Source organism: Panthera leo, chromosome E1 (assembly GCF_018350215.1).
Source record: "Panthera leo isolate Ple1 chromosome E1, P.leo_Ple1_pat1.1, whole genome shotgun sequence".
NCBI lineage: Eukaryota > Metazoa > Chordata > Mammalia > Carnivora > Felidae > Panthera > Panthera leo.
In genome coordinates this window covers 47,150,154-47,167,780 of record NC_056692.1, presented here as the reverse complement: position 1 = coordinate 47,167,780, position 17,627 = coordinate 47,150,154, and the positions used below count along the sequence as shown (strand labels likewise).

At 43.1% G+C, this 17,627-nt stretch overlaps 1 protein-coding gene across 13 annotated transcripts in view; it reads left to right on the top strand.

The window, feature by feature from the left end:
* The first annotated feature begins 588 nt into the window (after positions 1 to 588).
* The window catches only part of BPTF (bromodomain PHD finger transcription factor), a 148,046-nt gene continuing 131,007 nt past the window's right edge, over positions 589 to 17,627 (top strand). For all 13 annotated transcript variants that reach the window (XM_042915788.1, XM_042915785.1, XM_042915784.1 and 10 more), the window contains exon 1: positions 589 to 1,222. In XM_042915788.1, the coding sequence (XP_042771722.1) occupies positions 589 to 1,222 (634 nt within the window). The remainder of the gene's footprint in view (positions 1,223 to 17,627) is intronic.

Below are 17,627 nucleotides of genomic sequence, written 5' to 3'. Positions count from 1 at the left end.
CCCCCAAGGGGGCGGGAGGGGGACGAGTATGGAGCCGCTCCTGCCCTCCTCTCCGAGCCGGGGAAGAGGAGACGTGAGAGGGAGGATCTGCTGAGTCCAGGCGCCGGCGGGGACTCCGCCGAAGCAGTAGTCTCCCCTGGCCAGTGCCCCGGGGCACTTCGCGAGCACTGCGCCCCTCTCCGCCGCGCCGCCCGAGTCCGCGGTCCGGCCGCGCCGCGCGGAGGCGCCCCTGCTTCCCCGCCCCCGACCCGGCGCTCCCGCGCTCCCCCTAGCGGCCGCCGCGCGGCCTCGCTCCGTCCCAGGCTCGTCGGCGGCGCAGCTCACGTGACCGCGCTCCGGGCCTGCGGCCGCTGTCGGTTCCCCCAGTCACCGAGCGAGAGGGAAGAAACAAGATGGCGGCTGAAGGCGATCCGGAGTGGGGCCCCAGCAATTCGGATTGAGCCTTCTCCCTCCACCCGCTTCCGCCGGCCGGGCCCCTCCCGCCCGGCCCCGCGGGCCTCCCCACCCGGCCCCGGCGCCCCCCACCGCCACCCCTCCGCCCGCCCCTCCCCCCTCCGCTTTCCCTTCTCCCCCCGCCTCGGCTCCGACATGAGGGGCCGGCGGGGCAGGCCGCCCAAGCAGCCCGCGGCTCCCGCTGCGGAGCGCTGCACCCCGGCCCCGCCGCCGCCGCCGCCGCCTCCGCCCACGTCCGGACCCATCGGGGGGCTCCGCTCGCGGCACCGCGGCAGCAGCCGGGGCAGGTGGGCCGCCGCCCAGGCTGAGGTGGCGCCCAAGACGCGGCTGAGCTCGCCCAGGGGGGGCAGCAGTAGCCGGAGGAAGCCGCCGCCGCCGCCGCCGCCGCCGCCGGCCCCCCCCAGCACCAGCGCCCCGGGCCGGGGGGGGCGAGGAGGCGGGGGCGGCAGGACGGGGGGCGGGGGCGGCGGCGGCCACCTGGCCCGGACCACCCCGGCCCGGAGGGCCGTCAACAAAGTGGTGTACGATGACCACGAGAGCGAAGAGGAGGAGGAGGAGGAGGAGGACATGGTCTCCGAGGAGGAGGAGGAGGAGGAGGAGGACGGCGACGCCGAGGAGACCCAAGATTCCGAGGACGACGAGGAGGATGAGATGGAGGAGGACGACGATGATTCCGATTATCCGGAGGAGATGGAAGACGACGACGACGACGCCAGTTACTGCACGGAAAGCAGCTTCAGGAGCCATAGCACCTATAGCAGCACTCCAGGTACCCACCCAGCCCAGTTGCTGCAGACTCCTTCCCCACCTCCTCTACCCTCCCCCCTTGCTCGCTCCCTCTCTGGTCTCCCCCCACCCCCACCTCGCCCCCCAAACGGAGGGGAAATGCGACGGCACATCAAGTGGCAAAAAACTAGATTTACAAGAGGAAAGAGGCGCATTGTTCAAAATGGAGATTGCATTGTTGCAGTTTGCAGGCCACACACTCGCTCTCTCTTTCTCTCCCCCCACCCCCCTCTTTTTCCTCTTCAAAATTTGTGCCAGTGCAGTGTCTCCACCGGGCAGGATTGAAACTTTGGCACACACATTTCCATTGCATTCATTTTTCTCCCCTTGTTTTGGTTTGGTTTTTGGAATGAAAGAAGCCTCTTGTTTTGCAAACCTCTTTGCATTTCTAATGTGGTTTCTTTTAGATTTTTATTATATATCTGTTCCTTAAAAGGGAATTGAGGATTTAGACAGACTGTGGCACACAGATACACAAAAACATGCTTCTCTTCACACTCCTAGCAGTGTGGTTTTAACATTGTGTTAAGGAAATGGATCAGTGGGGTTAGTAGGGGAGCCTTATCTGGTCCTGTGTGTTTGTTTTTATTCTCGGGTGCTAATGGGCTCGTGCAACAGTTGCTAGTAAATGGCTGATTAAAAAGCAACGTAGAAAACCGGACGAAACCCAAACGAATTTGGCAGTACATTCGATTCCAGGTCATTTTGGTAAAATCCAAAATAAAACTAGGAAAAAGCGTTGGCAACACGCGGCTTAGCTAATTCGATCCCTTTGCTTCGCCTGAGAAATGCAGTTTCGAATCACCTGTTGCAGAAGATGTATAGTTGATCATATGCAGACATAATTGCTGAAGGTGAACTTTTGGACTAACTTCTAAGTTACACAGCAGAAGTGCGTGGGGATTTATTCCAAAATGACTCCCCCCCCCCCCCCCCATTCTGTTTCTAAGGATAAGTCTTCCTTGGATGTGTAATGAATTTCTCCAGGGTGACTTCTCTCCTTTTTTCTCACAGAAAGTTTCTCTGGGCTGGTGCCGAGATGCATTTGTTTTGTTTTCGTTTTTGTTTTGATTTCAGACACACAATTGCTGCTTTGTATTAAATACGCAGTTGCGGGTTACTAAATTGTGAAAAAAAAAAAAAAGTAATTTGTAACAAGAGCCTACGAGATTCTTCCTTTACATTTTCATCAGTCTGGAGTAACTAAATTAGATTCCAGTTTTACGAGCATTTACAGAGTTAAGTTTATGAAGAAATAGGATGTTAACAAAGTAATTAAGGTGTGTCACTGGTTTTAAAAAGAGACTAGGGTAGCAGAAGAGGTTAAATTAAAATATTTCCATTTTTTTTTTTATAAATGCTTAACTACTTATGGAGGAGTGTGTTAAGCCAGACTAGACTCATATGGGTTGTCTTAACAGCAAGGGCAGAAGGTAATTTTTTTGCCTGACAGAATAGTTAGTTGCCTGCCTTTGCCCGGTTGGGGGGGGGAGGGGGTGGGGAGAAGGAAGGGAGGCTGGGAGGAGATTGAAGGGAATGAATCAAGTTCAAGTATTTATGTCTTGCACGTAGAAGGAACTGCATGCCACTTTTCATTTCTCGCCAAGTTCGTATCTTTTATAGTAATAGTTTTTACCTTACGAAATCGCATGTGGTTCTTTCTGCCCAGAATTGAAAGACCCAGAGAGACTGAATTACACTATCTGAGCAAGTTATTTGGGGCTAGACAGAGCCGAGGCATTTTGGCAGGGTCGTTCAGCTAACTTTGACCTCTCTTTGAGGGACCAGCAGGCAATACTTAGGGTTGAGAGCTTGTGTGTATGCCGACTTAAATTACAATTTGTGTTTAGGTGTCCTTTAAAAAAAAAAAACAACAAAAAGCAAATTTGTATATTTGTGTACTTCCGTGACATTTTGTTTTTATTAATGATATTTGTATCCTACCTGGTAGGATTCTTGTCCTATGTTTACATGAAGTTAAGGCTTATATTTTTTGTATTAATCTTCTATCCCTTGCAGTTCCCAGTACAGTATCTTGCACATAGCAGCCACTCATCAAAGATTGGTTAGATAAATGATGGTTAGGTAAGAGCTGTAATAGATGGAAGTTTTGATAATTCTACAATGGGTGCCATAGCTCCTAAATATTTGGGATTTGGGAAACTAAAAATTAGTCTAAGTAAATTTTGATAGTTTGACCCAGTGAGTGTTTTTAGTCGCAGAGTTAGCGTGTTTCGTTTACGCTATTTCATATTTCGTACGGCTATTTCATATTACTTGCCAGGCATTTGCCTCTCTTTATTGGATGTGGTGTTAACTTGTTGGACGATTTACTTTTTAAAGCACATTATTTCTCAAGATCAGGGTAAAAGGGATCATGCATTTTGTGTTCTAAACTTTGAGAATATGTCCACTTGGCCGGAATGAGTAACAGTGCATGACAGTGAGTTGTTGAGGCTGAGCACCAGTTTCTTTGGTTTTATTGTCTGTACTTCCAGACAATAAAGGCTGGGAAGGAGGCTGTCAGGTAAATGTGTGTGTATATGTGTATGCTTGGGAAGAAAAAAACATTGTGGGACTTGATATCCCAAGAGCACATAAAGAAATAGGATTGGTGGCTTTGAATCCTGTACTGTCAAAGGATTACTCTTTATTGGTAATTTAGAACAACTTGATTGATTTTCGTGGACTAGAACTTTGGCTTAAGTACTAACATGTTAAATTCCCAGCAAAAGAAATTATTCACTAGTTTATTCGTCTGTCGACTACTATGTAGGTAATATGACTATTCATGATGCAAAGACGTTGGTTGGTACTACAAGCTTACTTTTCTAAAACCATCAATTTTTTTTAAAGTTTATTTATTTTGAGAGAGAGAGCGCATATGAGCAGGGGAGGGGCAGAGAGCGAGAGCGAGAGCATCCCGAGCAGGCTCTGTATTTGGGTCCACAAAGGGCTCAGACTCCTGAACCGTGAGATCGTGACCTGAGCCGAAATCAAGACTGGCTCAACGGACTGAGTCACCCAGGTGCCCCCCACCATCGATTTTTTTTTTAAGTTTTTTTTTTTTTTTTTTTTTTTGGTAATCTCTATTCCCAATGGGTAGAGATCAAGAATGGCATGCTCCACCAACTGAGCCAGCTAGGTACCCCTAAAATCATAGATTAACAAGTTTTTTTCATTGGAGAGTTAAATGTTTACCTTTTATGGAGAAAAATTTTAAATGGGTACATAAGGTATTCACATGACAGTATGATAGAGATGACAGTTTGTTAATATAAAATTGAAATCATCTAGTTTTTTCAGCTAGAGGCATTTGGCTAAAAAGTCTTTTATTTATTTTTATTGTTTAATTTAGAATATTTTAGCCTGTAGGTTGTATGATATATTTTGTCAACACACTGAGAAAGACTATATAGAAAATGTGTTTTATTTTTTTATTTTTATTTATTTTTTAAATGTTTATTTTTGAGTGGGGTGCCTGGGTGGCTCAGTCGATTAAGTGTCCGACTTTGGCTCAGGCTGTGATCTCACGGTCTGTGAGTTCGAGCCCCACGTCGGGCTCTGTGCTGACAGCCCAGAACCTGGAGCCTGCTTCAGATCTGTGTCTTCCTCTCTTTCTCTGCTCCTTCCCTGCTCACGCTCTGTCTCTGTTTCTCAAAAATAAATAAATGTTTAAAAAAAAATTAAAAAAACTAAAAATGGTTCTTTTTGAGAGAGAGAGAAAGCATGAGCAGGGGAGGGAAGCAGGTGGACAGAGCATCTGAAGCAGGCTCTGTGCTGACAGCAGAGAGCCGGATGCGGGGCTGGAACTCATGAACCATGAGATCATGACCGGAGCTGAAGTCAGACACTTAATCGACTGAGCCATCCAGGCACCCCAAAAATGTGTTTTAATAGGCATTTGGTGGAATTCTGGCAGCACCTTAAAATCAAGCATTTGCTAAATTAAAAAAATTAAATCATACTTGAAACGGAATTTTTTTTTTTTTTTCATGTAACCTGTGTGGGACTTCTGAGGTATTATACTTAGTTGGAATTATGAAATTTGGAACCTCTGATGACTTCAGAAAGCCAAAGACCTGGTGGTACCCTGGGAGAGTAGGTGATTTATATCCTCTAAGGATTATGACAGAGAACAGTGGCCTCTATGCCATGAATGAACTGTAGATTTATCTGAAGCAGAATTTGTTACTGGTTTGGCATTATTTATTCCAACCAGTGTCAACCAAGTATCTTTTCAGTGTTTGTGTAATTCCTGATTGCTACAAGTCAACTACAAAATGCAGTAGAGATTTAGAGGAGGATGAGATCATACCCTCTTTGGGGGAGTTGGTGTGGGTATATGCTTTCTGGATGGGCATGTGCAAGGTGATGATGGATAGACCAAGGGAGGGAGGAACATGAACTAAGGCACTGATTTTTTTTTTTTTTTTAAAGATTTTTTTTTTTTTTTAATTTTTTTTTCAACGTTTTTTATTTATTTTTGGGACAGAGAGAGACAGAGCATGAACGGGGGAGGGGCAGAGAGAGAGGGAGATACAGAATCGGAAACAGGCTCCAGGCTCCGAGCCATCAGCCCAGAGCCTGACGCGGGGCTCGAACTCACGGACCGCGAGATCGTGACCTGGCTGAAGTCGGACGCTTAACCGACTGCGCCACCCAGGCGCCCCAAAAAGATTTTCTATTTAAGTAACCTCCACACCCATCGTGGGGCTTGAACCCACAACCCTGAGATTAAGAGTCACATGCTCCACAGACCGAGCCAGCTAGGCACTGATTTTAAAGTGTGGGCAGTCTTAAGTAACCTGGTTTAGCAAGAGCATGAGCATGTAAATAAGAAACTGTAGGAGTGCTTGCATGGCTCAGTTGGTTAAGTATCTGGCTCTTGATTTCAGCTCAGGTCATGATCTCACACTTCGTGGGTTTGAGACCCACGTCGGGCTCTGTGCTAACAGCTCAGAGCTTGCTTGGGATTCTCTCTCTCTCTCTCTCTCTCTCTCTTTCTCCCTTTCTCCCTCCCTCCCCCCCCCCCCCCCCCCCCCCCCCCGCTCCTCCCCTGCTCTTGCTCTCTCAAAATAAATATGCATTAAGAGAAAATTAAAAAAAAAAAAAAACCGTAAAGGTCTGTCGTTGGGCAGTATCTAGAGAACCAGGCTATAGTGTTTGTACTTTCCGGCTCTCATCTGTAGGGTAAATTTCAGGCTGGATCAGTGATCCTCTGTCATTTTTCATTCCTGGAACACCCGGGGGATGTGCTGTATTCCCATCAGCAGCACGCAGGAGAATGAAACAAAACCAAATCAAATCATGGAGACTCTTAAGTCACCATTGCAGCCAGCTCATTCCCCCCAAATTGAGAGTATTACTGGAGGAGGTAGTTTCTGAAGCTGCCCCCTACCCCATCTGTTTCAATTCTGTTTCATTTGCGGGTATTGGTGATCGATCAGAAGATCTGGAAACAAGTGGAATATGATTTTAGTGGGATGTTAGCAAGTTTAGCATGGCTTCTGTTCTGTAGGATGGATTGGAGGGTGAGGTAGCTAGTGGGGATCTGGAGAGGTTTGGAAGCACTGAATGGAAGATCAGTTCAGGAGGTTCCTCAGAGTTCTCCAGGCCTCGACAACATCAGAAGTGTAGACAGAGGAATGCATCACATAGGCTTCTGGAGGAACGGTCGTGTTTTGAGTGGCAAGAGGAATTCAGGATTATAAGGGAAATGAGCGGGATCTGTTTTCAGGTATCTGTATCTGAAGAGGTTAAACATGAGAAGCGAAAGAAAGAAAATGAGGGCCTCAACGAGTTATTAAAAAGTTGGGCAGCCTGATCTGTGAGTGGCGAGCAGGGACATCTGAGGTGTGCAGTAGTACGCTGTCTTGTGTACAGTTCGCGTCCATCGTCTTTCCCGGCGAGTACTTGGAAGCGGAGCTATGTACTGAAACGTGTATGGACGGCAGGACTGGGGTTGTTGAGGCCGGGAGCTCTGATCTAGTCCAGTAGACTCTCTCTTCGTCTTCAGTACCTGGTGTGCTCCCTGTGCCTGCAGATCCCTGGAGGGGGTATACAGGGGCTGTAAGGTGGTGATTGTGGTGGGGGGGTGTGCTCCCTGTGCCTGCAGATCCCTGGAGGGGGCATACAGGGGCTGTAAGGTGGTGATTGTGGTGGGGGACTCAGACCGGAGCAGATCCTAGCAGATACCCTCTTTGCATTGAATTGATTCCTCCCTTCTTGCCCCTTAGCCAAGCCCGAATCCCGAATCCCGCTTCCTGCTTTCCAGGAGGCATCTCCCAGAAGTCTTCCCAGAGTACTGTTGCTCACCTTGGTCTTTTTTTTTCTCTTTGAATGCCTGCTTATAGCCTATATCATAGGCTCAACTTTATAGTTGAGCACTAGTTTAGCATTGACCCTCATTCTAATTTTTTCATGCTTTCAGTTCTTTAAAATGGTTAAGCCTCAGGAGGCAGAACATTTCTTTAAAAAAACACAAAACTTACACTTGCAAAATGCACTTTAAGAGTTTATCTTTTTAAGTAATCTCTACACCCAATGTGGGACTTGAACTCATGATCCCAAGGTAACTGAGCCAGCCAGGCATCCCGGCAAAATTCACTTTAAAAGTGCGTATATGTAAAATCATATAGAAAGAATGAAAGTGCCTATAACTCAATGTAATTATGTTTTAATTGTTTTGTTTATTGGTATATGTAAAATTATTTTATATTTTTCTAGCTATTAAGTTCTGTTACTCAAATACTACGTTTTGACTACTGAATGATTTTTTAAAATAGTAACAGTAATAGCTAACATTGATTGGACACCTAAATTACTGAATAACTCTCAAACAGTATTTATTATTTTTTAATTTTTTAAATGTTTTATTTATTTATTTTTAGAGAGAGCATGCGCATGTCTGCACACAAGCATGCATGAGTGGGAGGGGGGCAGAGAGAGAATCCCAAGCAGTCTCCATGCTATAAGTTTAGAGTCCCACTTGGGGCTGGATCTCACTAACCATGAAATCTTGACCTGAGGCAAAATCAAGAGTCAGAGGTTTAGCCAACCGAACCACCCAGGAACCCCAGTAATTCAATTTTTTTAAGTCTTTTTTTTTTTTTTAAGTTTATTCATTTTTGAGAGACAGAGAGAGAGAGAGAATGGGGGAGGGGCAGAGAGAGGGAGAGAGAGAGAGAATCCCAAACAGGGACCATGCTGTCAGCAAAGAGTCCACTGTGGGGCTTGAACTCACAAACCCGTGAGGTCATGATCTAAGCTGAAATCAAGAGTCGGACGCTTAACCAACTGAGCCACCCAGGCATCCCCCAATAATTCATTTTTTGAAACAACAGCTTTATTGATATAAATATATATATTCCATAAAATTCACCCTTCTTTAAAGCGTCTAATCGAGTGTTTTTTAATATATTCACAGAGTTGTGCAGCCATCGGCATTCCCTAATTTCATACCAGTTTTTCATATCTTCCCCCAAAAGAAACCCGTACCCATAGCAGTCACTCCCGGTTCTCTCTTTCCTCCATTGCCATCCCCTGACAATAACTATTTTCATTCTGTGTTGATTTGTCTTTTTTGGATGAAATCTCATATACATGGAATCATACAACATGTAGCTTCTTTCACTTAGCATAATGTTTTCAAGGCTCATGCATGTTGTAGCATGTAGCAGTACTGTATTTGAAGAATAGTCCATTGTATGGACATACCACATTTTGTTTATCTGTTCGTCCAGTGATGGAAATTTGAACTGTTTCCACTTTTTGCCTGTTGCGAATAATGCTGACATCAACATTCTGTGTGTAGGTTTTTGTCTCCACAGTGTTTTCGTTTCTTAAGGGTGTAACCTGGGAGTGGAATTGGCTGATCATTATAAATACAGTCTTGATAAAATCATTTTGATCGGACATTTTGTTCCGATAGTTTTAAAACCGTTCTCTTACGATGAATGAGAGCTGGGTTGTAAGTCTTTCATATTATCTGGGATTTTTGGACTGCCTTAGGTCATTTTGGATAATTTATTCCGGAAGGATTTGTCGGAAGACTACTGTGAGTGGAGTCATACCATTGATTTCCACACTGTGAGTGTGGGGACTTGTGGCAGGCACCTGCGTGTGTGAACCCACCACAAGATTTTAGGCTGTTAAGATGTACGAGAATCTGAGGAGTATAGATACATTTTGTCGTGTGTGTCAAGGATCTAAAGAGGTGGCATGGAGCACAGAGATTTAAAGTGGAGAATCTGGACCAGACTTCATGAATTTGAATCTGGGCTCTGTGGTGAAGGGGCCATTTGCTTAACAGTGTCTCACTTTGCTCATTTGTAAAATGGAGATATCATAGCATTTGATTCAGGGTGTTGTGAGGATTAAATGGCTAATACATGTGAAACGCCTCGGACAGTGGCACATGGTATAAAGATTCAACAGATAGTAGCTATTATCATCTGTTGGTACGTTCCTGAACTGAAGATGGAGATTCTGTGCAGATATCAGGGCCTTAATTCCAGTCTAGTGAAGTAGTATTTTATTCTGTCAGAAGATGTCATCTGATTCGCCAGGTCTAAAAATATTTTGAGGACCCCATTTAAGTAAAAATATGCATTAAAACAGAGCTTTAATACCCCCCAAAAAAGAAATATTGAATGTTTAACTTACCCATTAAAAAAATTTCGTTTACCTCACATCTGATTTATTCCAGAACTATTATGAATAGTATATTTCCTTCAGTTATTTGCAATGGTCATTAAAGTAATAGAAAGCACTCTTGCTACTCTAACTCTTTGGTAGTTCGTGCTGCCTTTCTCTGCCTGTTCCTTCAACACCAGTTTTCCAGGTTTTCAAACCAGCCCATGCATGGCCCTCTCACTATCTCCCTTCTTCCCCGGGGAGCTCATCTGTTTTCAAGTTGTTTTTAAGAATTGTGGTGAAAAATTATAAAAATAGTGCAGATTTACTCTTTTGGGAAAATACACATAATACAAAGATGAAAGTGAAAATCTATAATCTCACCAACCAGAGGTAACTACCAGGAATGTTTTTATACCATTTCCTATAACATGTTTTTACCTACATATTTTTAAAAAGGTACAACCAAGATTATATCAAACAAACTGTTTTTAATTGATATATAGCAAGATTTTCCCCTGTCACGGTCTTTATCAAGGTAGTGTATGAACATAGGTAACATAAATTAAAATTGTATTAAAGGCTAATAGTGAACAAAAGCAGCTCCCTGCCTATACCTCTTTCCACCCAAGACCCCTCCAAAGGTGACTTTCAATTCTTGTAGCTGTAACCCCCCCCCCCCCCCCCCCGGGATTTACCACAGTATTTTAAAATAATATGCTTATATTTGGTTTATCAGTTTCTGACATTTCTCTTTTGACTTTGTTAATGATAGATGAAGATTTAGCCTTATTATAATTACCCTTTTCCATATCTTCTCATTATAGCATGATTTTTGGATAAATGTTGAGGAATATATTACATTATCATAAGTATGTAAATATTGACAGTTGAACCAAATACCGTGCTATAATTATAATTATTATTACTAACTATTTTCCTGGCGTTCATTGCCTTATTTTTTTACTTGGTTAATGTTCTGTGTATCTAGCCCAGTGCACTGTCAAGTCTGTAAAATATCTCCTGCTATTTTCTAAACTGTCAAATGTAACAGTTGCATGGGTGCCTGGCTGGCTCAGTTGGTAGAGCATGCGACTCTTGATCTTGGGGTTGTGAGTTTGAGTCCCACATTGGGTTTAGAGATTACTTAAAAATAAAATGTTTAAAAAAAAATAACAGTTCCATGTTTTTTGCTTGTTGCTCTCCCTTCTGCACCCCTCTCCATTTATGCTTTCACCTGAACTGATTGCTCTTGTAGATTTTTTGAACATCACATTGGAACTTCTTTTTTGCTGCTTCCCCATGTAGATTCTGTTTTTTGAGTCTTACATTTTTCCTGATCCACTTCTCTTTTTCAGCACAACCTCTAGTTGCTTCCTAAGAATGGATGTGCATGAGAAATAAACTTAAAAAAAAAATCATTGATGTTTAAAATGCCCTTTGCAACTCTAATACTTGATAGATTGGCTGGGTATATAGGATCCTAAATTTAAAAATCAGTTTCACTTGAAAGATTTGCTTGATTGTATTCCAGAATCTAGTGTTGCTGCTGAGAAGTCTAGGGCCATTCTGATGACTTTCTTCACGTGTGACTTGTTTTTTTCCTTTGTAAAGTTTTTAGGCCCTTTTTATGGTCTCTACTTTCATGAGGTTTTTCAGTAATACCATATCCCTTGATGTAGGTTTTTGTTTCATTAATTGCGCTGGGTGCTTGGTGGTCCCTCTCCCTTCTTTTTTTTTTTTTTTTTTTTTTTAAGTATTTTTTTTAACGTTTATTTATTTTTGAGACAGAGAGAGACAGAGCATGAACGGGGGGAGGGTCAGAGAGAGAGGGAGACACAGAATCCGAAGCAGGCTCCAGGCTCTGAGCCGTCAGCCCAGAGCCCGACGCGGGGCTTGAACTCACAGACCGTGAGATCATGACCTGAGCCGAAGTCGGCCACCCAACCGACTGAGCCACCCAGGCGCCCCTCTCTCCCTTCTTTTTAATTAAAAATTTTTTTATTTTATTTTAAGTAAACTGGACACCACGTGTGGGGCTCAGACTCAGGACCCTGAGATCAAGAGTCCTGTACTCTACACCCTCCACCCACTGAGCCATTTGGCACTTTTGGTGGGCCCTTTTAAAATGGAGATTTATTTGTGTTCTTTAATTTTGGGGAAGTTTTTTCTGTTATTTGCTCATTTTCCCCCAAATTTGCTTTGTTTTCTTCTTGGACTCCTAGTTAGATGTTGGATCTGTTAGACTGATCTTACTAAGTTTCTTGTCTTTTTAAATTTTTTTTTTGTCTTTTTGTCCTTTTGGACTGCTTTCGGGGAGATTTCTTTCTTTTTCTTTTCCAGACTTTCTGTTAAGTTTTTATTTCAGCTATCAGATATTTAATTTCTAGTCTTTAAAAAAAATTTTTTTATGGAGTGCCTGGGTGGCTCAGTTGGTTAAGTGTCCTACTTCGGCTTACGTCATGATCTCATGGTTCGTGGAAGGCAGCTATGCTCACCACTGTACCACCAACGCTCACGGTTCGTGGGTTTGAGCCCAATATCGGGCTCTGGGCTGACAGCTCAGAGCCTGGAGCCTGCTTCGGACTCTGCGTCTTCCTCTTTCTCTGCCCCTCCCCCGCTTGTGCTCTGTCTCTCTGTCTCTCAAAAATAAACGTTAAGGGGCGCCTGGGTGGCTCAGTCGGTTAAGCGGCCGACTTCGGCTCAGGTCATGATCTCTCAGTCTGTGAGTTCGAGCCCCGCATCGGGCTCTGTGCTGACAGCTCGGAGCCTGGAGCCTGTTTCAGATTCTGTGTCTCCCTCTCTCTGACCCTCCCCCGTTCATGCTCTGTCTCTCTCTGTCTCAAAAAATAAAAAAAAAAATAAAATAAATAAATAAATAAATAAATAAATAAATAAATAAACGTTAAAAAATTTAAAAAAAATTTTTATTGTAACTAGGCTCCATGACCAACATGGGGCTTGAATTCACGACCCTGAAACCAAGAGTTGTACACTTCTACCTACTGAACCAGCCAGGCACCCCAGTTATTTAATTTCTAAAAGTTGCTTTTTTTTGTTGCCTTTTCATAGAAGCATCCTGTTTAACGATATATTTTCTTATGTTTCTTATTAATGGTAATTAAAAAATTCTTGAAGTACACCTTTCATATATAATAAAATTCACCCTTTTTAGTATATAATTTTGACTCTAAGTTTCGGCAAACACATACCAAGGCTGTGCACCGCCATGTTAATTCCATGTTAATTTGCATTTACCTAGTGATTAATGATGCTTAATATCTTTTCATATACTTATTTGCTTGTCTGTGAAGCAAATCTTTGGTGAAGTGTCTGTTGAAATATTCTGCCCAATTTTTAATTATTGAATTACTGAAATATTTAATTTTTATTATTGAATTTGGAAAGTTTAGCTAACAATAATTATTTATGTTACATAACTTCCCAAAGCTTTTTCCTCTGTTCCTATGTTAGATCATCCTCTTCTTGGAAGTAATGCCCTTTCTTAACTTCTTATCTCTCTGATGACATTTATTATAGTTTTCTTGAGCTTTTTTTTTTTTGTTACCTCAGATTCCATTCTTTTTGTTTTGCTTGTTGTTTGTTTTAAATGTTTATTTTTGAGAGAGAGAGAGAGAGAGAGAGAGCGAGAGGGTGTGTGCGATGAGTGGGGAGGGGCAGAGAGAGAGGGAGATAGAGGATCTGAAGCAGGTTCTGTACTGACTGACAGAGAGCCCGATGTGGGGCTTGAACCCATGAACAGCGAGATCATGACCTGAGCTAAAGTCAGATGCTTAACCAGTTGAGCCACCCAGGTGTCCAATTTGTTGTTGTTGTTGTTGTTTTGTTTTAGTAGGCTCCATATCCAATGTGGGGTTTGAACTCACAACCCTGAGATCGAGTCACATGCTTTACTGACTGAACCAGCCAGGTGCCCCAGATTCCATTCTTCTCTTTCAGTTTTCTCTCCTTAATAGTGGAGGCTTTTTTTTGGATACCATGAACCTTAGCTGTTCATGGAGTGAGACACTGAATAGCACCCACTCTGGGTAATGGGTGGCCATGGTTTCTCAACTGGTAAGTTTCACTGTAAGGTGATTGGGGAGTGAGACTTCCTTTTCTTTGGTGGAACCCCAGATACCAGTATTTGTTATTTTTGTGTATTTTCATTTTTCTCTTTTTAATTTTTCTCCTGTGAGTCTGTTTGCTTTCTTAAGGGAAGATTTCTTAAATTTCTTGCCTGTGGCTGGAACTTAGGGGTCTGAGAGAGTGTGTATGCCCAGCATCCTGGGAAATTAGATGACGGAAGGTGGCTAGGGCTCTCACGTGTATGCACGTGTCACTAAATTTCCCATTAGGAACCCTGAGTTAGCTGTCTCATTCCTCCCCTCCACTTCTGAAAGTTCTTCCTCCCTGCGAAGTCAGATTCCTCTTCTCCCAGTTCCACATTCCACAAATTCTCAAAAATTGCTTTACTGCTTATGTCCTCTCTCCTCTGTTTTTTTTTTTTTTTTTGTTACTTTCTCCCTTCTCCACTTGTCTTGAGATACAATTGACATATAACATTAAAGTAGTTGTGTACAACATAATGATTTGATATATATTGCAAAACGATTACTGCAATAAGTTAACATCTATCACTTAATGTAGTTAAAAATTTTTTTTCTTGGGACACCTGGGTAGCTCAGTTGGTTAAGTGTCTGACTTCGGCTCAGGTCATGATCTCACAGCTCGTGAGTTCAAGCCTCGCGTCGGGCTTGGAACCTGGAGCCCATTTTAGATTCTGTGTCTCCCTTTCTCTCTTCCCCTCCCCTACTCATACTCTGTCTCTCAAAACTAAACGTAGGGGTGTCTGGGTGGCTCAGTCGGTTGGTTAAGTGTCTGAGTTCAGCTCAGGTCATGATTTCACAGTCCCGAGTTCGAGCCCCGTGTCGGGCTCTGTGCTGACAGCTCAGAGCCTGGAGCCTGCTTCAGATTCTGTGTCTCCCTCTCTCTCTCTCTGCTCCTCCCCTACTCATGCTCTGTCTCTCTCTGTCTCTCTCTTTCTCACAAATAAATAAAGAAGAAAAAAAATAACTATAATGTAGGGTAGACCATGGTAAGTGTTGTAAGAAAAAGAAATTAGGGAGAGAAGTCACGTTCTTTTGGGAGATCAGAACCAGTGTCAGGAATAAGGTTGAACTTTAGATATGCTTTGTAAGTTGAGTAAGATTTCTCCAAGTAGAGGTTGAATAAGAGAAAGGACGATATGAATTATAACAGATGAACAGAAAGATGCCTGTTTAGGGTGTACATGCTTGTGGTTTGAGTGTTCAGCTAAGACTATAGAGAAAGGGAGATTGTATTTGGGTCCAATTTGAATGAATGCCAGTCTGAGAAATTTGTACTTAGTTGACAGTCATTGAGTGTTTTAAAAGTGGAACATGTCACGATAAAGCTGATTTAAGAAAAAAAAAGTCTGGCTTTGGTTTATAGGATTTATGTAATTATGTATAGCATTTTTTTAAAGTTTATTTATTTTGAGAAAGAACACATGTGCACCAACAGGGAAAGAGCAGAGAGAGGGGGAGAGAGAAGATCCCAAGCTGGCTCTGTGTCGTCAGCACAGAGCCTGACTCGAGGCTTGAACTCATGAACCCCGTGAGATCATGACCTGAAATCAAGAGTTGGACGCTTTAGGGGCGCCTGGGTGGCTCAGTCGGTTAAGCGTCCGACTTCAGCTCAGGTCACGATCTCGCGGTCCGTGAGTTCGAGCCCTGCGTCGGGCTCTGGGCTGATGGCTCAGAGCCTGGAGCCTGCTTCCGATCCTGTGTCTCCCTCTCTCTCTGCCCCTCCCCCATTCATGCTCTGTCTCTCTCTGTCTCAAAAATAAATAAGCGTTAAAAAAAAAAAAAAAAAAAAAAAAGAGTTGGACGCTTTAACAACCGAGCCACTGAAGTGCCCCATATAGGATGTTTGTAATAGGAGAAGACTGATAGAATATGACTTTTAATAACTACATAAGATTCCATCCTAAGGCTTTGTCAAAATAGTTAAGCTGTACTCTGGTTCCTGGCTATGGTTGCCTTTAGTGGCTATTCTTTTAGATAGATCTTGGTTCACATCCCTGATTTTTTTTAAGGCTTCACTATGTATTATTAATATATTATAAATAGTATGTAAAATACATATATGTAATATATACTATGCATGTTATAATCTGTATGTAACATGATATACCATTATATTATAAATACAGTAAATATATTTTCATCGGCCGTATACAAATATATATTTCACCAGCTGTCATTTTGCCAGCACTGGTTATTTATAAAGCATCTTTGCATTCTGTGGGTTAAAAGCTCTCTTGTTTGAATTTGCATTTCTTTGCTAATAAAATTTAATACTTTCGTGGCCTCTGATGTCAAAATCTATTTGTAGTCATGATTTCTTTCCTGTGTTTTAACTCATTAATGGGTGAATACTTCTTGCACCCCTCCACTTAGATCTTCTATAGACACATCACATTGGATGTGTTCCAAATAGAATTCATTCTTTAGTGACCACTCCCAACGTCCCATTTCCTTGTTCGGCAAATAACGGCACTGCCCACTGAATTGCCCAAGTCAGAAGTGAGGAAGTAACTAAAACTCCTCCCTACGCCTCACCCTCATTGTGCAGGATTGTCATCAGGTCCTATTCAGTTCACATATCTTTTAACTCTTCTGTCCATTCATGCTAATGGTTCCCTAAATCAGGCCCTCTTCATCCATCACTTGGCTTCTTGAAGGAACCAGCTTGCCTGCCTGACCTGCTTTCATTTCATTTATGTCCCAACTTCATCTTCTGTTGCTTCATTGATTTGTTCAATTAAAAAAAACAAACTATTAAGTGCCTGCTGTGTTCCAGAAGTAATGTGATTAGATTTGTGTTTTAATTTATTTTTTAAGGTTTTATTTATTTTTATTATTTTTTAATGTTTATTTATTTTTGAGAAAGAGAGATGGAGAGCAAGCAGGGGAGGGGCAGAGGGAGAAAGAGGGAGACAGAATCCCAAGGAGGCTCCTCACTGTCAGTGCAGAACCCAACGTGGGGCTCGAACTCAAGAACCGTGAGATCATGACCTGAGCAGAAGTTGGATGCTTAACTGACTGAGCCACCCAGACACCCAGGTTTTATTGATTTATTTTTTTTTTTAATTTTTTTTTTTCAACGTTTTTTATTTATTTTTGGGACAGAGAGAGACAGAGCATGAACGGGGGAGGAGCAGAGAGAGAGGGAGACACAGAATCGGAAACAGGCTCCAGGCTCCGAGCCATCAGCCCAGAGCCCGACGCGGGGCTCGAACTCACGGACCGTGAGATCGTGACCTGGCTGAAGTCGGACGCTTAACCGACTGCGCCACCCAGGCGCCCCTTATTGATTTATTTTTAAAAAATAATCTCTACACTCACCTGGGGCCCGAGCTCACAACTCCAAGATCAAAAGTTGCCTGTTCCACCGACGCAGCCAGCCATGCGCCCCCAGATCTGTGCTTTTAAAGAAGTCTCTCTGGCTGTAGAATGGAGAATGAATTGGAGTGGGATATGAATGGATGAAGGCAATTCGGCTGTTGAAGTAAACCACTTGACACATCGTGTACTAGGTTGGTATCAGTAGGAGTGAAGAAAAATAAGCCAAAAAAATATTCTAAGGTTTAGAATGACTCATTTTAGTGATGAATTGGCTAGGTGGGGTGTGGCGAAAGAAGGAAAGGGGTCAAGGATGAATTG